Source organism: Pristis pectinata, chromosome 6 (assembly GCF_009764475.1).
Source record: "Pristis pectinata isolate sPriPec2 chromosome 6, sPriPec2.1.pri, whole genome shotgun sequence".
NCBI lineage: Eukaryota > Metazoa > Chordata > Chondrichthyes > Rhinopristiformes > Pristidae > Pristis > Pristis pectinata.
In genome coordinates this window covers 460749-486550 of record NC_067410.1, presented here as the reverse complement: position 1 = coordinate 486550, position 25802 = coordinate 460749, and the positions used below count along the sequence as shown (strand labels likewise).

The 25802-nt window shown below is 46.5% G+C and overlaps 1 protein-coding gene across 3 annotated transcripts in view; it reads left to right on the top strand.

Annotated features, from left to right (window-relative positions):
• LOC127571755 (6-phosphofructo-2-kinase/fructose-2,6-bisphosphatase 4-like) overlaps positions 1-25802 on the top strand; it is a 148195-nt gene that overhangs the window by 59150 nt on the left and 63243 nt on the right. Inside the window, exons 1-3 of one of the 3 annotated variants that reach the window (XM_052018434.1) lie at positions 16480-17155; positions 17388-17561; positions 25222-25347. In XM_052018434.1, the coding sequence (XP_051874394.1) occupies positions 17462-17561; positions 25222-25347 (226 nt within the window). In that variant the 5' untranslated portion in view covers positions 16480-17155; positions 17388-17461. Of the gene's footprint in view, positions 1-16479; positions 17156-17387; positions 17562-23779; positions 24004-25221; positions 25348-25802 lie in introns of those variants that run through there. The other 2 variants (XM_052018433.1, XM_052018432.1) reach the window with 2 other exon arrangements.

The following is a 25802-nucleotide window of genomic DNA, read 5'->3' as shown; positions in this document are numbered from 1 at the left end:
ATGCAAGCCAATTTCTAATCCACACAGCCAAGCTTCCTTGGATCCCTTGGCCTCTGACCTTCTGAAGAAGCCTACCATGAGGAACCTTATCAAACGCCTTACTAAAATCCATGTAAACCACATCCACCACACTGCCCTCATCAATCTTCCTGGTCACCTCCTCAAAGAACTCTATCAGGCTTGTGAGGCAAGATCTTCCCTTCACAAAGCCATGCTGGCTGTCCCTAATCAGTCCATGATTCTCAAGGTGTTCATAAATCCTATCCCTTAGAATCCTTTCCAACAGCTTACCCACCACAGACGTGAGACTCACCGGTCTATAATTCCCTGGCCTATCCCTATTACCTTTTTTGAACAAGGGGACCATATTCGCAACCCTCCAATCCTCCGGCACCACCCCCGTAGACAACGAGGACTCAAAGATCCTTGCCAGCGGTTCAGCAATCTCCTCCCTAGCCTCTCGAAGCAGCCTGGGGAAAATCCCGTCAGGCCCCGGAGATTTATCTGTCTTAATATTATTTAACAACTTCAACACATCCTCTCTCTTGATATCAACAACCTCGAGAACATTACCCCTACCAGCACTCCCTTCCGCATCATCAAGACCCCTCTCCCTGGTGAATACCGAAGAGAAGTACTCATTGAGAACTTCTCCCACTTCCGCCGCCTCCAGGCAAATTCTCCCACCTTTGTCCTTAATCGGACCTACCTTCACCCTAGCCATCCTCCTACCCTTCAAGTACTTGAAAAAGGCCTTGGGATTTTCCTTAACCCTACTAGCCAAAGCCTTTTCATGTCCCCTTCTAGCTCTCCTCAGCCCTTTCTTAAGTTCCTTCCTCGCTACCCTATATTCCTCACGGGCCCTGTCTGAGCCTTGCTGCTTATACCTCACGTACGCTACCTTCTTCTTCCTAACAAGTCGTTCCACCTCTCTCGTCACCCACGGCTCCTTCACCCTGCCATTCCTTCTCTGCCTCACCGGGATGTATTTATCCCTAACATCCTGCATAAGATCCCTGAATATCGACCACATCCCCATGGTATATTTTCCTTCAAAAAGGACATCCCAATTTACACTCCCAAGTTCTCTCCTTATAGCCTCGTAGTTCACCCTTCCCCAATTGAAAAACCTCTTGTCCTCTCTGCACCTGTCCCTGTCCATGACAATTTTAAAGGTTATGGAGCGATGGTCACTGTCCCCCAAATGCTCACCCACCAATAGATCCTTCACCTGTCCCGGTTCATTTCCTAAAACTAGATCTAACATGGCATTCCCTCTAGTCGGCCTGTCAACATACTGCATCAGGAATCCCTTCTGGACACACTTAACAAATTCTGTCCCATCTAAACCTTTGGCACTAAGCAGGATCTAGTCTATATTTGGGAAGTTGAAGTCTCCCATTATAATAACCCTGTTATTTCTGCTTCTCTCCAAACACTGCCTGCCAATCTGCTCCTCTATATCTCTACTGCTACCGGGGGGCCTATAGAATACTCCTAGTAGAGTAACTGCTCCTTTCTTGTTCCTTAACTCCAGCCATACGGACTCTAGAGATGATCCTTCTACAACATCCATCTTTTCCACAGCCGTAACAGTGTCCCTGACCAGTATCGCCACCCCTCCCCCTCTTCTCCCCCCTTCCCTATCCCTCTTAAAACACCGAAAACCAGGAATATTCAATATCCACTCCTCTCCTGACGTCAGCCACGTCTCAGTAATAGCCACGATATCATAGTCCCCCATACTTATCCAAGCCCTCAGTTCATCCCCCTTATTCCTGACACTTCTTGCATTTAAGTAAACACACTTCAGTCCATCTACCTTACTACTTTTACAGCCTGTATTCTGCTTCTCCTTCCCCAAAGCCTCTCTACCTGTTTGATCTAACTTTTCCCCATTCCCTTCTTCCTCTGACCTACTCCTCCGGTTCCCTTCCCCCTCACAAACTAGTTTAAACCCTCCTGTACCACCCTAGCAAATCTCGCCGCAAGGATATTGGCCCCCTTCTGGTTTGGGTGTAACCCGTCCTCTCTGTACAGGCCCCACCTTCCCGAGAAGAGATCCCAATGATCCAGAAATCTAAAACCCTCCCTCCTGCACCAACTTCTCAGCCACACATTTATCTGCCACCTCCTCCTATTCCTACCTTCACTATCACGTGGCACTGGCAGCAATCCCGAGATTGCTATCCTTGAGGTCCTGTTCCTCAATTTTCTGCCTAGCTCCCTGAACTCACTCTTCAGGACCTCATCCCCCTTCCTACCTATGTCATTGGTGCCAATATGGTGCCTATGTCATTGGTGCCAATTTCTTCTTCCTAACTAGTTGTTCCACTTCTCTCGTCACCCACGGTTCCTTCACCCTGCCATTCCTTCTCTGCCTCACCTGGACAAATTTATCCTGCAAAAGATCCCTGAACATTGATCACATCTCCATAGTACATTTCCCTTCAAAAATGTCACCCCAATTTACACTCCCAAGTTCTCGCCTTATAGCCTCATAATTCGCCTTTCCCCAATTAAATATCTTCTCGTCCTCTTTGCTCCTATCCCTGTCCGTGACAATTCTAAAGGTTATGGAGCAATGGTCACTGTCCCCCAAATGCTCACCCACCGATAGATCTGACACTTGTCCCGGTTCATTACCTAAAACTAGATCTAATATGGCATTCCTTCTAGTTGGCCTGTCAACATACTGTGTCAGGAATCCGTTCTGGACACACTTAACGAACTCCGCCCCGTCTAAACCTTTGGCACTAAGTAGGTAATAAGTGCTAAACTTTCCTGCGTCCTCACCACAAAATTCTCAAAAGAGCAGTGCATGCAAGACAGCCCAAGAATCTCACAGAACTAGAAGCCTTTTGCAAGGAAGAATGGGCAAAAATCCCCCAAACAAGAATTGAAAGACTCTTAGCTGGCTACAGAAAGCACTTACAAGCTGTGATACTTGCCAAAGGGGGTGTTACTAAGTACTGACCATACAGGGTGCCCAAACTTTTGCTTTGGCCCCTTTTCCTTTTTTGTTATTTTGAAACTGTAAAAGATGGAAATAAAAAAGTAATCTTGCTTAAAATATTAAAGAAATGTGTCATCTTTAACTTTATGCCTTTTGGAAATCGGGTCATCTTTTACTCGCTTAGCTATTCACAGTAACAGAAATTTTGACCAGAGATGCCCAACTTTTGCATGCCACTGTACATGCTTCCCTTAAAGCAATGTCACAGGTAGACAGGCTGGTGAAGAAGGCATTTAACATGCTGGCCTTCATCAGTCAGGGCAATGAGTATAGGAATTGGGATGTAATGTTGTACTTGTACAAGATGTTGGTTGGACTGCACTTGGATTACTGTGTACAGTTTTGGTCACCCTGTTCTCGGAAAGACATAAGTCTTTTCTGCACTCTTTCCAGTTTATGAGGATATTGCCAGGACTAGAGGGCCTGAGTTATTGGGAGAGGTTGGGCAGGCTAGGACTTTATTCCTTTGAATGTAGGAGAATGAGGTGTATAAAATCACGAGGGTCATGGAAAGGGTGAACGCACATCATCTTTTTCCCAGGGAAAGGGAACTGAAGCCTAGAAGGCACAGGTTTAAGGTGAGAGGTGAAAGATTTAAAGGGGATCTGAGGGACAACTTCTTCACACAGAGAGTGGTGCGATTATGAAGTGAGCTGCCAGAGAAAGTGGTTGAGGCAGGTGTAATTACAACATTTAAAAGACATTTGGATAAGTACATGGACAGGAGGGTTTGAGAGGGATATGGTCTGAACATAGGTAAATGGGACTAGCTTGATGGGCACCATGGTTGGCATGGACCAGTTGGGCCGAAGGGCCTGTTTCCATGCTGTATTACTTTATGATTCTAGGTGCTTCCAAGGAGGTTTTTTGAAACAGTATGTGGATAGTCCAAATAGAGGAGAGGCCATACTAGACCTTGTATGGGAAACGAGCCTGGCCAGTGATTGGGATTTCTGTGGGAGAGCATTTTGGGAACAGTGGTCACAGCTTTAAGATTGTTATGAATAAGGATAGGTCTGCACATTGGAGGAAAGTGCTGAATTGTGGGAAGACAAATTCCAACAGAATTAGGCAGGAGCTGGGGAGAGTAGATTGGGAGCGGCTATTATTGGGCAAGTCCACATCTGGCATGTGGGAGTTATTTAAAGACCAGCTGGTCGGAATTCAGGACCAATGTGTTTCTGTGAGGAGGAAAGACAAAGATGGCAAGGTTCAGGAACTTTAGATGATGAGGGATGTTGTAAATGTAGTCAAAAAGAAAAAGGAAACATATGTAAGGTTTAGGAAGCTGAAATCACACAGGACCCTCGAGGAAATATAGAGATGGCAAGAAAAGGAATGGGACCTTTGAGAAGAGGTGAGTCTCTGTGCCTGTGCTTGGGAGTTTCACCTTGCAAGAGTCTAAACGAGGCACGTTTGCAAATTGTTACCAGTTGATTGGCTGATTAACTGCAGCAAATAAAGGGAAGGCAGGTATAAGCAGAGCGGCCATTGTGTGAGTGGCCAGTGTTGGAGTGGGGAGCTGAGGCTTTGGCTCAAGAGGCAAAGGTAAGTCTCCAGTAAGTTCCTTTCTTTCTTTGCTTTGGTGTTCCCTTTAATGCCAGGACAGAGTAGTGAGGATGGCTCTAGGGTCAGTGGTGTGTTCAGCTTGTGAGATGTGGGAGTTCTGGGACACATCCAGTCTCCCTGATAACTACATCTGCACGAGGTGCATCCAGCTGCAGCTCCTTACAGACCACGTTAGGGAACTGGAGCTGCAGCCAGATGACCTTTGGCTCCTATGGGATACTGAGGAGTACATAGACGAGCTACAGGGAGGTAGTCACTCCGAAGCTGCAGGACGTGGGTAGCTGGGTGACTGTTAGGAGAAGGACGGAGAATAGGCAGGTTGTGCAGAGTACCCCTGTGGCCATTCCCCTCAATAACAGGTATACTACTTTGGATACTGTTGGGGGGATGACCTACCAGGGGAAAGCTGCAGTGACCAGGCCTCTGGCACTGAGCCTGGTCGTGTGGTGCAGAAGGGAAGTGGGGAAGAAGAGGAGGATGGTAGTGATAGGGGATTCCATTGTAAGGGGGGCAGACAGGAGATTCTGTGGACGTGAAAGAGACTCCTGGATGGTATGTTGCCTCCCAGGTGCCAGGGTCAGGGATGTCTCGGATCGGGTCCACAGCATTCTGAAGGGAGAGGGTGAACAGCCAGAGGTCATAGTACATATTGGTACCAATGACATAGGTAGGAAAAGAGATGAGGTCCTGAAGAGGGAATATAGGGAGCTAGGTAGGAAGCTGACAAGCAGGACCTTGAGGGTAGTAATCTCTGGATTGCTGCCTGTGCCACGTGCCAGTGAGGGTAAGAATAGGATGATTTGGCAGATGAATGCGTGGCTGAGAAATTGGTGCAGGGGGCAGGGTTTCAGATTTGTTGATCATTGGGATCTCTTCTGGGGAAGGTACGACCTGTACAAAAGGGACAGGTTACACCTGAACTGGAGGGGGACCAATATTCTTGTGGGCAGGTTTGCTAGAACTGTTGGGGAGGGTTTAAACTAGTTTGGTAGGGGGTTGGGAACCCGAGTGATAGGTCAGAGGTTGGTGCATTTAGTGTACAAGTAGATGCAGAGTGTAGAAAGACTGTGAGGCAGTTGAAAGGGCAAAATTGCAGTCAATTGGATGGGCTGAAGTGTGTCTGCTTTAATGCAAGAAGTATCAGGAATAAGGCTGATGAACTTACAGTGTGGATAAGTACGTGGAACTGTGATGTGGCCATTACAGAGACTTGGTTGTCACAAGGGCAGGAGTGGCTGCTGGATATTCCAGGGTTTAGATGTTTGAAAAGGGACAGCGACAGAGGTAAAAGAGGTGGGGGGGTGGCTTTGCTGATCAGGGGCAGTGTCACAGCTGTAGAAAGGGAAGATGTCCTGGAGGAATCGTCCACTGAGTCAGTATGGGAGGAAATCAGAAACAGGAAGGGAGCGATCACTCTATTGGGAATATTCTGCAGAGCCCCCAATAGCAGCAGAGACGCTGAGGAGCAGATCAGGAGGCAGATTTTGGAAAGATGCAAAAATAGCAGGGTTGTTGTCATGGGTGATTTTTAAACTTCCCTGATATTGATTGGCACCTCTTTAGTGTAAAGGGGAGTTTGTTAGGTGTGTACAGGAAGGATTCCTGACACAGTATGTGGACAGGCCGACTAGAGGAGAGGCCATACTGGAACTGGTACTTGGCAATGAGCCTGATCAGGTTTCAGATCTCTCTGTGGGGAGCACTTTGGAGACAGTGACTGTAACTCCTTGACCTTTACCATAGCCTTGGAGAGGGATAGGAGCAGACGATATGGGAAAGTATTTAACTGGGGGAGGGGGAATTGTGATGCTATTGGGCAGGAACTTGGGAGCATAAATTGGGAACAGATGTTCTTGGGTAAGTGCACAGTGGAAATGTGGAGGTTGTTTAAGGAATACTTACATGGGGTTCTGGAGTGGTTTGTCCCATTGAAGCAGGGTAAGGATGGTAGAGTGAAGGAACCATGGTTAACAAGAATGTAGAATATCTTGTCAAGAGGAAGAATGAAGCTTGCCTGAGGTTTAGAAAGCATGGATCAGACAGGGCTCTGGAGAGTTACAGGGTAGCCAGGAGGGAGCTTAAGAATGGACAGGAGAGCTAGAAGGGGCATGAGAAGTCCTTGGTGAGTAGGATCAAGGAAAACCCAAAGGAGTTCTACACATATGTGAAGAATAAGAGGATGACTAGAGTGAGGGTAGGACTGATCAGGGATAAAAGAGGAAACGTGCCTGGAGTCGGAAGAGGTAGGGGAAGTCCTAAATGAGAGAGACCTTGATGTTTGTGAAGATGGCGTATGACAGGCTGATATGCTGGGGCATGTCGACATGAGGAAAGAGGAAGTGTTGGAACTTTTGAAAAACATTAGGATAGATAAGTCACCGGGGCTGGAAGGATATATATCCAAGGTTATTACTGGAAGCGAGGGAAGAGATTGCTGCACCTTTGGCAATGAGCTTTGCATCCTCACTGGCCACAGAAGTAGTGCCAGATGATTGGAGGGTGGCAAATGTTGTTCCTTTCTTTAAGAAAGGGAGTAGGGAAACCTTGGGAATTACGGACCAGTGAGTCTTACTTCAATGGTGGGAAATTACTGGAGAAGATTCTTAGAGACAGGAGTTATGGGCATTTGGAGAAGCATAGGCTGATTAGGGATAGTCAGCATAGCTTTGTGAGGGGCAGGTCGTGCCTCACGAGCCTGATTGAATTCTTTGAGGATGTGACAAAGCACATTGATGAAGGTCAAGCAGTGGATGTGGTGTACATGGATTTTAGTAAGGTGTTTGATAAGGTTTCTCATGCAAGGCTTATTCAGAAAGTCAGGAGGCATGGGATCCAGGGAAACTTGGCTGTGTGGATTCAGAATTGGCTTGCCCACAGAAAACAGGGTGGTGGTAGATGGAGCGTATTCTGCCTGGAAGTAATACACTTCAGGAGATCGAATTTGGAAGTCAGAATACTAGGTTAATGGCAGGACTCTTAGCAGTGTGGAGGAACAGAGGAATCTTGGAGTCCATGGATCCCTCAAGGTTGCCACGCAGGTCAATAGGGTTGTTCAGAAGGCATATGGAGTGTTGGCCTTCGTTAGTCGGGATATTGAGTTCAAGAGCCACGAGGTGATGTTGCAGCTCTATAGAACTCTGGTCAGACCACACTTGGAGTATTGTGTTCAGTCCAGGTCGGCTCATTATAGGAAGGATGTGGAAGCTTTAGAGAGGGTGCAGAGGAGATTTACCAGGATGTTGCCTGGATTGGAGAGCATGTCTTATGAGGATAGGTTGAGTGAGCTAGGGCTTTTCTCTTTGGAGAGGAGGATGAGAGATGACTTGATAGAGGTGTACAAGGTGATAAGAGGCACAGATCGAGTGGACAGAGACTTTTTCCCAGGGTGACAATGGCTAAAACGAGGGGACATAATTTTAAGGTGACTGGAGGAAGGTATAAGGGGGATGTCAGGGGTAATTTTTTTTTTTACAGAGTGATGGGTGAGTGGACCACACTGCCTGCAGAGGTTGTAGGGGGGGCAGATACATTAGGGACATTTAAGAGACTCTTAGATAGACACATGAATGATAGAGAAATGGAGGGCTATGTGGGAGGGAAGGATTAGATAGATTTTAGAGCAGGATAAAATGTATTGGTTTATTATTGTCACTTGCACCGAGGTACAGTGAAAAGCTTGCCTTACAAACCGATCTTACAGGTCAATTCATTACACACTGCATTTACATCAAGTTAGTACAGAGTGCATTGATGTAGTACAGGTAAAAAAGTAACAGTACAGAGTAAAGTGTCACAGCTACAGAGAAAGTACAGTGCAATAAGGTGCAAGGTCACAACAAGGTAGATCATGAGGTCATAAAGTCAGAGGTCATAGTCCACCTGATTGTATAAGGGAACTGTTCAATAGTCTTATCACAGTGGGGTAGAAGCTGTCCTTAAGTCTAGTGGTATGTGCCCTCAGGCTCCTGTATCTTCTACCTGATGGAAGAGGAGAGAAGAGAGAATGTCCTGGGTGGGTGGGTTCTTTGATTATGCTGGCTGCTTCACCAAGATAATGAGAGGTAAAAGAGTCCAAGGAGGGGATCATTGTCGGCACAACATTGTGGGCTGAAGGGCCTGTTATGTGCTGTGGTGTTCTATATTCTATGTTCTAAGTTGAAATCATCCATGACAACAACCCTGTTATTTTTGCACCTCTCCAAAATCTGCCTCCTGATCTGCTCCTCAGTGTCTCTGCTGCTATTGGGGGGTCTGTAGAATATTCCAATAGAGTGACCACTCGCTTCCTGTTTCTGTCTTCCACCCACACTGACTCAGTAGACAATCCCTCCAGGACATCCTCCCTTTCTACAGCTGTGAGCCGAAGGGCCTGCACTGTGTTCTATGTTCTATGAAAGAACTCAAGCAGGGGATTAAGATGGTCAAAAGAGGCCATGAAGTGTCCAAAGTGTGTAACACTTTATACAAATCCAAAGGCATTTTATACATACATTATTAACATGAGTATAACTGGGGAGAGGGTAGGACCACTCAATGATAAAGAGGGAATTTATGCCTGGAGTCAGAGGATGTGGGAGAGGTACTGAATGAGTACTCTGTGTTGGTATCCACCAAGGAGAAGCATGGAGCATAGTGAGATCAGGGGTGGGTACGCTGATATTCTAGGGCATGTTGAGATCAACGAGGAGATGGTGTTGGGTCCATTGAAGAACACTGAAGTGGATGTCCCCGGGGTCTAATGGATCTATCCCAGGTTATTGAGAGAGGAGATTGCTGGGGCCTTGACAAAGATTTATATTCTCATTAGCCACAGGTCCCGGAAGACTGGAGAGCATCCAATGCTTTTCTCAAGGGCAGTAGGGATTATCCAGGAAATTATAAGCTTGAGTGGTAGGGAAGCTGGTGGAGAGGATTCTTGGGGGTAGGATTTACTCACATTTGGAAAGGCATGGGATTATTAGGGATGGTCAGCATTATGCGGGAGAAGTCATGTCTTACAAACTTGATTGATTTTTCTGAGGAAGTGATGAAGTTGATTGATGAGCATAGAGCAGTGGATGTTGTCTACATGGACTTTAGTAAGGCATTTGAAAGGGTCCCTCATGATCCAGAAGATTAAGATGCAAGGGATCTATGGTGACTTTGTAGATTGGATTCAAAATTGGCTTGGCCATAGAAGTAGAGGGTAGTGGTGGAGGGGTGTTATTCTGACTGGAGGTCTGTGACCAGTGGTGTTCTGCAAGGATCGGTGCTGTTGTTTGTGATATATATAAATGACTGGACAAAAATGTAGATGGGTAGATTAGTAAGTCTGGGGATGAGACAAAAATTGGCAGAGTGGTGGATAGTTAAGAGGGTTGTCAAAGGACACAGCAGGATATCAATTAGGTACAGATATGGGTGGAGAATTGGCAGATGGAATTTCATCCGGGCAAGTGTGAGGTGTTGCACTTTGGGAAGTTAAATGTAAGGGGAAGGTGTACAGTGAATGGCCCTTCAGCCCATGATGTTGTTCCCTACTAAACTAGTAATTAAACGCCTAATTAAACTGATGCCTTCTGCCTACACAATGTGCAGATAATGGAGGGGTATGGACATTCATGTGCCTATCTAAGATCTCTTAAATGTCCCTGTTGCATTTCCCTCCACCACCACCCCTGGCAGCACATTCCAGGCACCCACCGCTCTCTGTTGTAAAGAAAAACCTGCCCCACACATCTCCTTTGAATTTACCCCCTTTCACCTTAAATGTATGCCCTCTAGTATTAGACATTTCAACCCTGGGAAAAAGATATCGGCTGTCTGCTCTATCTGTGCCTCAGAATTGTAATACTCCAGATGCCACTGAATCTTCTAGACTAACCCTAACCCTTGTCAAAAGCTTGACTAAAGTCCATGTTGACAACATCCACTGTCCTACCCTCGTCAATACAGAGGAGGAGGAATTTTCTTTGTACCTGGGTACCTGGAGAAGGAGGAACCATCCATAATCTGGGAATGTGGAGGAGGAACCATCTTGTGGTCTGGGAACATGATGAGTGGAATCATCACTCATGGCTTGGAATGTGGTGGGAGGGAAAGATGCCATGCCCAATGAGCATCAATCATGAGTCACACAGCACAAAAATATACCCTTCGTCCCACCACATCCATGCCGACCTTTTTTATGTATCTACACTAATCCCATTTGCCCACATTAGGACCGTATGTACTTTGCCTATTTATGTGTCTTTTAAATGTAGTGATTGTATCTGCTTCCACCACCTCCTCTAGCAGCGAGTTCCAGATATCACCCACTCTCTGGGTAAAAAACTTACCCCTCAGGTCCCCTTTAAAATGTCTTCCCATCACCTTAAATCTGTGCCTTCTTGTTTTGGATACCCTTACCACGAGAAAGCCTCTCATGATCTTGTACACTTCTATCAAGTCACCCCTCAGCCTCCTTCTCTCCGGAGAAAACAGTCTCTCCCCATGACTAAAGTCCTCCAATCCAGGCAACATCCTGGTGAATCTCCTCTGCACCCTCTCCAGTGCAACCACATCCTTCCTATAGTGTGGTGACCAGAACTGCACACAGTACTCTGAGTGCAGCGTAACCAGTGTTTTGTAAAGCTGCAACACAACATCCCAACTCTTATGGTCTGTACCCTGACCTATGAAGGCAAGTATGCCATATGCCTTCTTCACCACCCTATCAACCCATGTTATCACTTTCAGAGAACTATGGACGGACCCCAAGCTCCCTCTGTCCATCAACATTCCCTAGCACCCTACCATTTACTCTGTGTGTGTGTGTGTGTGTGTGTGTGTGTGTGTGTATATATATATATATATATATATATAAAAATATATATATAACCCCCACTTGACTTCCCAAAATGCAGGGTTAAATTCCACCTGCCAAGGCTCTGTCCAACTTTCCATCTGATCTATATCCTGCTGTAGCCTTAGACAATTCTTCTTGCTGTTCACATTTTTCTCGTCATCCACAAACCTACTAATCATACCTCCTACATTCATATCCAAGTCATTAATATACATCACAAACAGCAAAGGTCCCAGCACCGATCACTGTGGTACACAACTGGTCACAGACTTCCAATGAGGAAAACATCCCTCCACCACTACTCTCCTCCCTATCACTAAGCCTATTTTGGATCCCATTAAGAAGCTTGCCTTGGATCCCATGTACCTTAGCCTTCTGGACCACAGGGAACCTTGTCAAATGCCAAACTAAAGTCCACATAGACATTTCCCATCCTGCCTTCATCAGTCTCCTATGTTACCACCTCAAAAAATGCAGTCAGGATTTCCCCCACACAAAGCCACGCCGACTATCCCGGATGTACATAAATCTTGTTCCTTAGAATTTTCATCAATAATTTCTCAACCACTGATGTAGAGTTCCCAGACTGTAGTTACCTGGTTGATCCCTGCTGCCCTTAGGTAAAGGAACAACATTAGCTTCCTCCAGTCTTCTGGCATCTCACCTGTGGCTAACAAAGATATAAAAATCTCTGTCAGGGCTCCAGTAATCTCTTCCCTTATTTCCCATAGTCATATGGCCATGGGAATTAATCTACCCTTGTGCATTCCAATACACAGCACCACCTTCTTAATACTGACCTGCTTCAGACCATCAACAAATCCCTTGGTTCCCTTTCCTCCATGTCCTTCTCCTTGGTGAATATACACAAGAATTACATCACCTGGCTCCACACATAGATCGCTCCCTAGGGGGACCCTCTCTTTTCCTAACCACCCTTTTTGCTTCTAATGTATAATGACTTCTTTAAATATATTTGCTTCTCCTTAACCTTACCTGCTAAGGATACTTCATGGCCTCTTTTTACCCTCCTAATTTCTTTCTTAAGTTCTTTCTTAAGGTAGGTCCGATTAAAGACAGAAGTGGGAAGATGTGCCTGGAAGCTGTGGAAGTGGGTGAGGTTCTCAATGAATACTCTTCTTCAGTATTCACCAAGGAGAGGGGTCTTGATGACGCTGAGGACAGTGTTGGTAAGGGTAATGTTCTGGAGCATGTAGATATCAAGGGAGAGGATGTGTTGGAGCTGCTAGAAAATATTAGGACAGATAAGTCCCCAGGGCCTGACGGAATATTCGCCAGGCTGCTTCGGGAGGAGATTGCTGAATCGTTGGCTAGGATCTTTGAGTCCTCGTTGTCCACGGGGATGGTACCGGAGGATTGGAGGGTGGTGACTGTTGTCTCCTTATTCAAAAAAGGTAGTAGAGATAGTCCAGGGAATTACAGACCAGTGAGCCTTAGGTCTGTGGTGGGTAAGCTGCTAGAAAGGATTGTAAGAGATAGGATCTATGATCATTTAGAGAATCATGGACTGATTAGGGACAGCCAGCATGGATTTGTGAAGGGAAGATCTTGCCTCACTAGCTTGATAGGGTTCTTTGAGGAGGTGACCAGGAAGATTGATGAGGGTAGTGTAGTAGATGTTGTCTACATGGATTTTAATAAGGCGTTTGACAAGGTTCCGCATGGTAGGCTTCTTCAGAAAGTCAGAGGCCAAGGGATCCAGGGAGGCCTGGCCATGTGGATTCAGAATTGGCTTTCCTGTAGAAAGCAGAGGGTTGTGGTGGAGGGAGTGCATTCGGATTGGAGGGCTGTGACTAATGGTGTCCCACAGGGATCGGTTCTGAGACCTCTACTTTTTGTGATATTTATTAATGTCTTAGATGAGGGGGTGGAAGGGTGGGTTAGCAAGTTTGCAGATGACACTAAGATAGGCGGTGTTGTGGATAGTGTGGAGGGCTGTTGAAGCTTACAGAGGGATATTGATAGGATGCAGAGCTGGGCTGACAAGTGGCAGATGGAGTTCAATCCAGAGAAGTGTGAGGTGGTACACTTTGGAAGGACAAACTCCAAGGTGGAGTACAAGGTAAATGGCAGGATTCTGGGCAGTGTAGAGGAGCAGAGGGATCTTGGGGTTCATATCCACAGATCACTGATAGTTGCCACACAGGTGGATAGGGTAGTTAAGAAAGCTTATGGGATGTTAGCTTTCATAGGTCGTGTGATAAGAGTTTAAGAGCCGCGAAGTAATGATGCAGCTTTACAAAACTCTGGTTAGACCACACTTGAGTACTGTGTCCAATTCTGGTCACCTCATTATAGGAAGGATGTGGAGGTGTTGGAAAGGGTGCAGAGGAGATTTACCAGGATGCTGCCTGGTTTGGAGAGTATGGATTATTTTGAGAGACTAAGGGAGCTAGGGCTTTACTCATTGGAGAGGAGGAGGATGAGGGGAGACATGATAGAGGTATACAAAATATTAAGAGGAATAGATAGCCAGTGCCTCTTTCCCAGGGCACCAATGCTCAATACAAGAGGACATGGCTTTAAGGTAATGGGTGGGAAGTTCAAGGGAGACGTCAGAGGGAGGTTTTTCACCCAGAGAGTGGTTGGTGCATGGAATGCGCTGCCTGGGGTGGGGGTGGAGGCTGATACATTGGTCAAGTTCAAGAGATTGTTAGATAAGCATATGGAGGAATTTAAGATAGAGGGATATGTGGGAGGAAGGGGTTAGTTAGTCTTAGGAGTGGTTTGAAGGTCAGCACAACATGGAGGACTGAAGGGCCTGTATTGTGCTATATTGTTCTATGGTTCTCTCCTACACCCTCTACACTCCTCAAGGGACTTGCCTATACCTGTCCTATGCTTCCTTTTTTCCTGATCAATAATGTTTATCATCAAAGGTTCCCTAATCTTACCATCTTTGCGTTTTACCCTTACTGGAACAGGCTAGCCCTGAACTCTTATCAACTCTCTTTCAAAGGACTCTCATTTGTTAAATGTTGTTTTACCCACAAGCACCTGCTCCCAACCGACTTTCACCAAGTCCTCTCTTGCGCTATAGGAATTATCCTTCCCTCAGTTTAAGACTGTAACTTGAGGACTAACCTTATCCCCTTCCATAACTACCTTGAACCTTACAGAATTATTGTCACTGTTTCCAAAGTGTTCCCCAACCGACACTTTCACCACCGCCTGGCTCCATTTCCAAAGGTCAAGTACAGCTCTCCTCTGGTAGGACTACATATTGTCTCAAAAATCTATTTTAGGCACACTTCTGCCCTATTTGCCTCTTTCACTGAAGCAATCCGTCAATAACGGGAAAGTTAAAGTCCTCCACTACCACAACCTTTAACTTTTACACCTTTCTGCGATGTTTACACACCTGTTCTAGTTCCTTTCAACTGTATGGTATGACCCCAGCAAAGTGACTGCCCCTCTCTTCTGAGTCCTACCCACATGGCCTCATTGGACAATCCCTCCAGCATATCCTCCCTACACACTGCCATGATGTTCTCCCGAATCAGAATTGTAACTGCTCCTCCTCTTTTGCACCCTCATCACACCTTGTGTCTATATCCTGGAACATTAAGCTGCCAGTCCTGCCCTTTCCTCAACTATATTTCTGTGATTGCAGTAATGCCAAAATTCCACATGCTGATCCACGCTGTAAGCTCACCTCGCTTACTCATGAGGCTCTTGCCTCAGTTGAACCTGCCAGCCCCATTGCTCCCTCAGCTGCCTGTGTCCGATCTGCCCACTGGACTTGCTTGATTTATTGTCTTCAGCATCGTGGGCTGGAGGGCCTGTCCTGTGCTATACTGTTCTATGTTCTGTGTTAATACTGAACTCTCAAACCAGACACCCAGCTCTGAACTTGTTGATGGGTAAAGATTACCAAGTGGACAGAGGGCTCAAAGCTTCCCTGAAAATATACAACATCCCTATGACTCCAGGGAATCCCTGGCACACAACTGTTCAAAGCAGACATTGGGGACAGTATTGAGAACCTCTAGTCCATGCATGAGGAGCACACAAAGGCCCAGCATAAGTTGTAAGCTGTGAATACTGAGTGGGTGTGCAGACAGCATCTCCACCCCGCTGCCTTTGAAACCTGACTGCAGCATAGAACCTTGTATCCTCAGATGACCTCATGATCTACCTTGTTGTGACCTTGCACCTTATTGCACTGCACTTTCTCTGTGATGCTTTACTCTGTACTGTTATTGCTTTTACCTGCACTACATCAATGTACTCTGTACTAACCCAATGTAACTGCACTGTGTAATGAATTGACCTGTACCATCGGTTTGCAAGACAAGTTTTTCACTGTACCTTGGTACAAGTGACAATAATGAACCAATCCCAATACCAATGAACTTTTAGTCAGTGAGTGTTGAGAACCCATCTGTCTGCAGCAGGAAGACCAGTGTGTGCTGGTACAGTGGTGTGCAAAAGTTTGGGCACCCCTGATCAAAATTTGTGTTGCTGTGAATAGCTAAGCGAGTAAAAGATGACCTGATTTCCAAAAGGCATAAAGTTAAAGATGACACATTTCTTTAATATTTTAAGCAAGATTACTTTTTTATTTCCATCTTTTACAGTTTCAAAATAACAAAAAAGGGAAAGGGCCCGAAGGGCACCCTGTATGGTCAGTACTTAGTAACACCCCTTGGCAAGTTTCACAGCTTGTAAACGCTTTCTGTAGCCAGCTAAGAGTCTTTCAATTCTTGTTTGAGGGATTTTCGCCCATTCTTCCTTGCAAAAGGCTTCTAGTTCTGTGAGATTCTTGGGCTGTCTTGCATGCACTGCTCTTTTGAGGTCTATCCACAGATTTGCGATGATTTTTAGGTCGTGGGACTGTGAGGGCCATGGCATAACCTTCAGCTTGTGCCTCTTGAGGTAGTCCATTGTGGATTTTGAGGTGTGTTTAGGATCGTTATCCTGTTGTGGAAGCCATCCTCTTTTCATCTTCAGCTTTTTCTTTTACAGATGGTGTGATGGTTGCTTCCAGAATTTGCTGGTATTTAATTGAATTCATTCTTCCCTCTACCAGTGAAATGTTCCCCGTGCCACCGGCTGCAACACAAGCCCAAAACATGATCAATCCACCCGTGCTTAACAGTTGGAGAGGTGTTCTTTCTATGAAATTCTGCACCCTTTTTTCTCCAAACATACCTTTGCTCATTGCAGCCAAAAAGTTCTATTTTAACTTCATCAGGCCACAGGACTTGTTTCCGCAATGCATCAGGCTTGTTTAGATGTTCCTTTGCAAACTTCTGAATCTGAATTTTGTGGTGAGGACGCAGGAAAGTTTGGAGAAACCATTTCCCCCCACCCAGGGGTTGGGGTGAATGTGTGGTTGGCTGCGGACTATGACCAGCAGGGATAAGCGTCTTTAATGCAGTTAGTCTGGAGCTTGGAGTCGGTCAGTTGTCGGTGAAACGTTGTCTGGGCTCCTGTGTGTCGGTGGGCGGTGTCTGCGGGCTCGGCCTCCCCGCAATCCGAGTGCCCCTGGGTTAGGAGACGTTCGGTAGTTTGCGGCTCCGCTCGGGAGTTTGCGGAGGATTTCACGTGATCAGCCCATGGCTGCAGACGGAAGCGGCTCCGGGAGCAGCAGCGGGGGCTCGGGCTGAGCGGCGGTTCCGGGAGCAGCGGCGGCGGCGGGAGTGGGGGCGGCGGTTCCGGGAGCGGGAGTGGGGGCGGCGGCTCCGGCAGCGGGGGCTCGGGCTGAGCGGCGGCTCCGGGAGCAGCGGCGGCGGCGGGAGCGGGGGCGGCGGTTCCGGGAGCGGGAGTGGGGGCGGGGGCTCGGGCTGAGCGGGGGCTCGGGCTGAGCGGCGGCTCCGGCAGCGGGGGCTCGGGCTGAGCGGCGGCTCCGGGAGCAGCGGCGGCGGCGGGAGCGGGGGCGGCGGTTCCGGGAGCGGGAGTGGGGGCGGCGGCTCGGGCTGAGCGGGGGCTCGGGCTGAGCGGCGGCTCCGGCAGCGGGGGCTCGGGCTGAGCGGCGGGGATGCTGCGGGTGTAGATTCCGCACAGGGCCGAGGACAAGAGACGTGATGGCAAACTCGCTGCCAGAGCTCACCCAGAACCCGCTGAAGAAGATCTGGATGCCGTGTAAGAATGGCCGGTGTGAGGTGCACATTTCACAAAGGAAGGGTAGGTGCGGAGTCTGCAGACAACACCACCACCACCGCCCCCCCTCCCCCCGGAACACCTTCCCCCCCACCGCTGGGAACACCTCCCTCCCCCCAATCCCATCCCACCCCACTGCCAGGAACACTTCTCCCCCATCCCACAGTTTAGAATACCCCACCATCCTCCCAATCCCACTGCCAAGAACTGCCCCCCCCATACTGCAGCCCCATCCCCCCTCCCCTCCCCCAGTTCCTCCCCCCCCCCCCCAACCCCCGTCCCAGCCCCCATCCCATTCCTGCCCTGATTATCCCAGTAATTCTGCCGTACAATCCGGCGAGGGTTTTGATCTGGGCACTGTGCAGGAGGCTGCAGCTCCCACTGACCAGGTCACAAATCTCCTATCTGCAGAATGTTTACCTGTCATCCTGGGTGTTTGCAAAGCTTTGCATTGGAACTACACCTTTCACCGGCGATAACAGGGGGGAATGCAACCAGTTACTGCCAGCCACCTGTAAGAGTGCTGTCAAGTGCTGCATGTGGTGGTCAGTGGCCTAGGATAGGTTAGAGCAGTGAAAGTAAATTGTTAAAACACCAAATTTACCTGCTGCTCTCTATGGTATTTGCAGCAGTTCTCTGAGAATGATGCACATTAATTTATGATGGAACTATAATAGTCTACTAACTTGTAAATCACCAATTAAAAGCAATGTTTAGAAATTGTGTAAGATTTAATTGGAAATATTGAATGGAGTTGCAGATTTCAGTTCCTTGTTGGCAGTGTAAACACCGGTGAGTCATCTGGTGTGTTCCTCTCCCCCGCTGTTGCTGCAAAGCAGTGTTCATGTGTACTGCATTTTCAGTCTTGTAAAAAAAAAACAAGTTTTGTAAATGGTGACCCTAACATTATTGTTAAATGTTTCTTTCACGGTGATGGTTTATAATTCCTGTGTGCAGGTGGCTGAGCACCAGCCCAGTACTAGTTCAGTGTTGTGGGAGTTCTGTGTCCTTCTGTGATGTGGCTGAACTTTGAACGTTTTGAGTGATGATGTGTGAACTGGCCAAGTCCACGGGTGCTCGCCATTCTGTATAGCCAAGTGGTTCGTAAGATGGATTCCTAATTTTAAAATGCCATAGTAACAAAAATCTTCATAAACTTGTCTTGCTGTTCTGAATCTCACATGTACGGAGTTAAACCTTCCTGTGCACATGAACAGGGAATGGAAGGACATGGAGGTACATTGTGGACCTCCCACACTTACCCAGGGCTGACCTTTTGCTCAAACTTGCCCCACCGTTCATTGAGCACATAGTTATTGTCTGCAGTTATCTGGAGATGGGGTAGTGTGAGTTTGTAAACGGCATTTGTTGTCATGTTGTTTATTTTCAGTTTCTTCTAAAGCTTCACAGATGTCCCTTTGAATATGAGTGGTAAAACCTCATTCAGTAGGTTTTCAGTTTTTCAGTTGGAATATTGGCTCGTATGTGTGATTATAGTTTGTGGTTGCCAGGACATGAGGGCCTGAAGTAGAGGGGTTGGATGAGCTAGGACTTTATTTCTTGGGACACCGTAGAGGTGTATAAAATCGTGAGGGGTATAGATAGGGTGGGGGAATCGAGAACTAGAGGGCATAGGTTTAAGGGGAGAGATTTAATAGGAACCTGAGGGGCAACTTTTTTTTACACAAAGGGTGGTATCCATGTGGAATGAGCTGCCAGAGGAATTGGTTGAGGCAGGTAAAATTATGTTTAAAAGACACTTGGACAGGTCCATGGATAAGAACGGTTTAGAGGGATTTGGGCCAAACACAGGCAAATGGGACTAGCTTAGATGGGCATCTCGGTTGGCATGGACCAGTTGGGCCGAAGGGCCGTACGTGCTGTTTGACTCTGACTCTGCTGTTTGCATCTCCTCTTGACCTACCTTCTGTTCCTGTACTTTGCACAGCCACCCTTTTCACTGTCATCTCTGCTGTTCTCCAGCTCTCAGACTTTCTCTCTGCCCAGCACCAGTAGCTTTTTGCTTCCTTGAATACCACTGAAGAAAAACTCAGACTTTTTTTTCCTGAGGGTAATTTATAAACTACTGCATGGAAAATGAGCATAACAATTGCAGTCATCACTAGTTTATTCTTGTTTTCTCATCACTACTCAGGGTTAGCCTGGACTGAGAGGTGGGTAAAGCAAAAAGATAAAGTAGGAATGAATAAGCCATTCTTGGGTTGGCAAGCTGTGACCAATGGAGTAGCACAGGGTTAATACTTGGGCCCCAACTGTTCACAACCTATGTCTATGATTATCTAAGGGGGTGAAATATAATGCTTCTACTGATGGCACAAAACCAGTGGTAATGTGAGTAATGGTAAAGATGCAAAGTGGCTCTAAGGGTTCACAGACAAGGTCAGTAAAGCAGCATGGCAGATGAAGTACAACGTGAACAAATGGGAAGTTATCCATAGAGTTTAAGATGGTGAGAGGTGGGAAATGTTGATGTTCAGAAAGGAACGAGGTGTGCTTGAGCAGAGTTACTGAAAACTAACGAGCAAATGCAGAAGGCAGAAAGCATGGCCATGTTTGAGATTTTTGAATGCAAGTGTTTTGCTACAATTATACTGGGGCTTAGTGAGACCACAACTAGAATATTGGGCCCATTAGGGTTAAAGGGAGAGGCAACATTACACTGCTGGAGATGTTTGGCAAATCACAAGTGGGGGAAATGTAGAGGAGCAAATGTGCAGGGGATTTAGAGAGGTGTGGAAAATATAGGTCTTTATGATGGACTTTACTATCCCAGTTTGCATCTGGATAATTAAGAATTAGGGGACGGAGAAGAATTTCTAAAACATGTCCAGAATAATTTTCTAGCAATGTTTCTGGTTTATTGAGCAAGGCAGCATTGCTAGGAAAGAGGATGCATTTTCTGTTGTAATGTTCTGAGGTGAAAGGTTTCAAAGTGTGAACATTGTTTAGTAGTTTTCAATGCCATCGTGTCACCTTTGCCACTGTTAAGATGTGAATTTGTAAGCCAGATTCACAACCCTGTGAAGTGTTGGAGCCCCCCACCCCACCCGCCAATGATTGAGGCTTAAGGCTGAGATGACATTAACCTTATCGATGTTGAAACCTCATCAAATCGATTGATGATTACTTCCTTGCTGTTGGTGAGGTTACCATGTGATGTAGATTGCCCAAGTCCCCACTGAAATTTCAGTTTCTGCTACATTTTTTGAGGTATGAATATCAGCTATAGTTCCCCTGCCCTGCACTGAAATAGTACCAAAAATAGTATCTTTTGCATGCACCTTGCGGGGAGATAGGACATCAGCTAATTGTTGTATGAGAAAGGTGACAGCTTTCAGTCTGCTGCCTCAGCTCTCCTGTTAATGTGTGGTTTCCCCTGCTCCCTCAGAAGAATTCAGTGGTGCTTTTGACCATCCAGTGATTTGCATTGTTACATTGATCAGGGACAAATCGTGTTTGGTTTAATTTTAATGTGGAAGAAAGCAACAGAGGTGAAAGGCAAACAAGACCAGGAACACTGGCATTTGCTCTAGTTACAATAAGAGGAGTCCATCTGCCTGGGTCTGCCAATGGAGTGTGAGCAGCCACAAGCATGGTGCCTGAGTGAGCTGTGGCAGTTCACTTGACAGTAATTTATAGTCCTAGTAATAGACTCAGTTAATGAGAACTTGCAGCCATTAAGCTTGTTTGTGCCAACAGGTTTCGAAAAATGACCCGGTGGAATAAACTGGGATAATTTGTTATCTGATCTTTCGGGGAAACGGGGTATTTTAGTCAGTGAAGCAATTGAATGGCAGTGTCAATGTTTTATACATGCATGGTGGAAATGTTTGTCACCAGATATCAGTGGTCATCACGAGACATGGTTCTCAGCATTTAACAACTCTCTGGTTTCATTTGACACTGATGTGACTGTTAACCTCAAGTATGAGGTGCCTGTCATTGGGATTACTGGTGTGCCCCATGTCACACCTTCAGGGTACAGGTCGTCCCCAGGTTACGACAGGGTCTGTCCCCGAGAACTGTTCTTAATCCCTACAGTTTATGGGCAACATGTAGACAACCCAGGGCATCTAACCCAACCATTCAGATAGTCCCGCAAACCTAGTTCCCACAGCAGAAGATGCTGCAGCCCTATAGCAGCCGGCAAATGCACGCCACCCATCTCCCAAACGCTCGTCCGTATGTACGGGCTGTATGTGTTGGGTTCCAAACCCTGGGGAGGAGCTGTGCATTGCATAGTAAGCAAAAATAAACTGTAGCGGTTCATGTGTGGAGGTCACAGTCTGTGTGTCAGGCTTAAGAACAGGAATCAGCTCCTTGAACATAGAACAGTACAGCACAGGAGCAGGCCCTTCAGCCCACAGTGTCTGTCCTGACTACGATGCCAATTTGAACTGCACATCTGCCTGCATGTGATCCACATCCCTCCACTCCCGGCCTGTTCATATGTCTGTCTAAATGCCTTTTTAATGTTGCTATCTGCTTCCACCACGTCCCCTGGCAGCCCATTCCAGGCACCCACCACTCTCTCTGTAAACAAAAAAAACTTGCCTCACAAGTCTCCTTTATATGTTCCCCCTCGCCCCTTAAATCTATGCCCTCTAGTATTTAACATTTCCACTTTGACTCTGACTGACTACCCTATCTATGCCTCTCACGATTTTATAAACTCCTATCAGGTCTCCCCTCAGCCTCTGCTGCTCCAGAGAAAACAATCCAAGTCTGTCCAAACTCTCCTTATAGCTCATACTCTGTAATCCAGGCAGCATCCTGGTGAACCTCTTCTGGACCCTCTCCAGAGCCTCCACATCCTTCCTGTAATGGGGTGACCAGAACTGCACACAATACTCCAGATGTGGCCTAACCAAAATTTATGCAGCAATGCTTCCTGATTTTTATACTCGCCTGATGCAGGGTTAACGACCAATGAAGGCAAGCATGCCGTACGTATGCCTTCTTTACCACACTGCCTTCTTGTGTTGCCACTTCCAGGGAGCTATGGATTTGCACCCCAAGATCCCTCTGTACATCAATGATCCTCAGAGTCCCACCATTTACTATATACACTTTCCCCTTGCATTTGACCTTCCAAAGTGCAGCACCTCACACTTGTCCGGATTAAACTCCATCTGCCATTTCTCTGCCCACACTTACAACTGGTCTATAACCTGCTGCATCCTTTGACGACCTTCCTCACGACCCACAGCCCCACTACTTTTTGTGTCTTCGTCAAACTTGCTGATCAGCCCACCTACCTTTTCATCCAATTCATTTATATCTACAATATCACAAACAACAGAGGTCCCTGCATTTTCCCTGCAGAACGCCACTGGTCGCAGACCTCCCCCTCACCACTGTCCTATGACCAAGCCAATTTTGAATCCAATCTATCATGTCTTCACAGATCCCATGTGCTTTAATCTTCTGGATCAGACAAATTCTTGTCAAGAATTTTACTAAAGGCCATGTAGACAACATCCACTGCCCTACCCTCCTCAATCATCTTCGTCACCTCCTTTATATAAAAGAGAACTCAAACAAGTTTGTAAGATGTGACCTGCTCCACACCAGGCTATGCTGCCTCTCCCTAATGTGTCTATGCTTTTATCCACTTTCAGCTTCCCTAGCAGTTCCAGTGCTTTTTCTGGTCACCATAGATGGTGATGAGCTTCTTCAGAATTGTAGGCCTTCAGTCATCTCAACGAGTGCAGAATATTTCAACAGATCCTTGTTCTGTCTCAGGGATTCAGGAACTAAGGGCCTTGCTATTGAATTCCCGGTTTCTGACGTGATCTGGTAGCCACTGTTTGTGTGTGTGGCTCCTCCAGTTAAGTTTCTGCTCAATAGTGACTCGCAGGATGTTGATTTTGGTCGTGGTTCTACCAGTGAATGTGGGGTAGCTGGACTCTGGTTGTCGATGGTCACTGCCTGACACAGGTAGCCTGGATGCTGCTTAACCCATACCAGAATGTTATCTAAGTCTTGCTGCAACTTCATTTATTCATTTGTTTACTTCATTATCTGAGGAGTTGCAAATGGAATGGAATATTGTGCAATCATCAGTGAACATCCCCATTCCTGACCTTTTTGGTGGAGCAGCTGAAGATGGTTGAATCAGTACTGTCCACTGAGGAACTCGTGCTGAGATGATTGACCTCCAGCAGTTGTAGCCTGCACAAGACACCAGCCATTAGTGTTTACCTTGATTCTCCTTTCAGTTTTACCAAGGCTCCTTGGTGCCGATGACACCACTGTTGTTGGTAGAATCTCAGGCGGCGTTGAGGAGGCATACAGGAGTGAGAGAGATCGGCTGGTTGAGTGGTGTTGCAACAACAACCTCGCACTCAACGTCAGCAAGACCAAGGAATTGATTGTGGACTTCAGGAAGGGGAAGTCGAGAGAACGCACACCAGTCCTCATTGAGGGGTCAGTGATGGAAAGGGTGAGTAGCTTCAAGTTCCTGGGCGTCAACATCTCAGAGGATCTATCCTGGGCCCAACACATTGATGCAATCATGAAGAAGGCACGCTAGCAGCTCTACTTCGTCAGGATTTTGTGGAGATTTGGTATATCACCAATGAATCTTACGAATTTCTACAGATGTACGGTGGTGAACATTCTGACTGGTTGCTTCACAGCCTGGTATGGAGGCTCCAATGCACAGGATTGAAAGAGGCTGCAGAGGGTTGTGGACTCTGCCAGCTCCATCACAGGCACAACCCTCTCCACCCTCGAACATTTTCAAGTGGTGGTGCCTCAAAAAAGGCAGCATCCATTATTAGGTACCCTCACCATCCGGGAAACACCCTCTTCTTGTTACTACCATCAGAGAGGAGGTACAGGAGCCTGAAGATCCACACTCAATGATTTAGGGACAACTTCTTGCCCTCTGCCATCAGATTTCTGAATGGTCCATGAACCCTTGACCACTACCTCATTATTCTTTTTCTTGCACTTTATTTATTTTTGTAATTTATAGATTCTTGTGACTTTGCCCTGTACTGCTGCTGCAAAGCAACAATTTTCACGTCATATGTCAGTGATAATAAACCTGATTCTGCTTCATACTTGGTCAAATGCTGATGATGAAGGCAGTCTATCTTGCCCCTGGAATTTGGTCCTTTTTGTCAGCTCTGAAAAGATGTCTTTATTAGTCACATGTACATCGAAACACACAGTGAAATGCATCTTCTGCATAGTGTTCTGGGGGCAGCCCTCAAGTGTTGCCACAATTCTGGCGCAAACATAGCATGCCCACAACTTCCTAACCTGTACGTCTTTGGAATGTGGGAGGAAACCGGAGCACCCGGAGGAAACCCAGGCAGACATGGGGAGAACGTACAAACTCCTTACAGACAGCGGCTGGAATTGAACCCAGGTCGCTGGTGCTGTAATAGCGTTACACTAACTGCTACACTAATGGGGCGACCCTAATTTGGTGCTTTTCTTTTTAAAAAAAAGCGCTGGTCTTTGACACCTGATGGCAGGGAGATGGTGCAATGCTAAGGCTCAATGCTTTGGTCGGTCTCTGCAGAACTTGGAGCTTGTGTTTGGCTTTCAAGCATCATTACTGTTAGAATGTTTGGAAAGAGAGGTGATTTAAAGTTGTTATTCTGTGCTTTATTTTGATTAATAATCATATATCCTGTTTTAATTTCAGTATGGATCCCACACATGACAAACTCCCCTTCACTCATTGTAATGGTGGGTCTCCCTGCCAGAGGCAAAACCTACATCTCAAAGAAACTCACCCGTTACTTCAACTGGATTGGAGTGCCTACTAAAGGTGTGTTCCTGACAGCTGCTGGATTGGATGGGGCAAGAGTTAGGGGCACTCGTAGTATTTAAAATTTGACGTGTATATTCCTGCTGTATAAGAATAAGGTGAAGTTAATGAAGAAAATTGGAAAAACAAAGTGAGCATTAAATAGAAAGAAATGCAAATATGTTTAATAAATAGACATGTTCCGAGCAGACACCAAAGGATGAAAGGCCTGCAGGACATGAAATGGTAAATTGAATGTCGCCATTAAGGAAGAAGATTGAGAAATTATTGGCTATGATTAAAATGGGGAGGAATATTTATGACTATATAAAAAAAATTTAAAAGAATTGTTAGATGCAACTTCCCAGTCCTGTGGTGCTGGAGGACTGGAAGACAATTAATGTGATAATGTCCTTTACAAAAGGATAAAAGGAAAGATCAAGTAATTACAGGCCAGTCAGTCTGACATCAGTAGT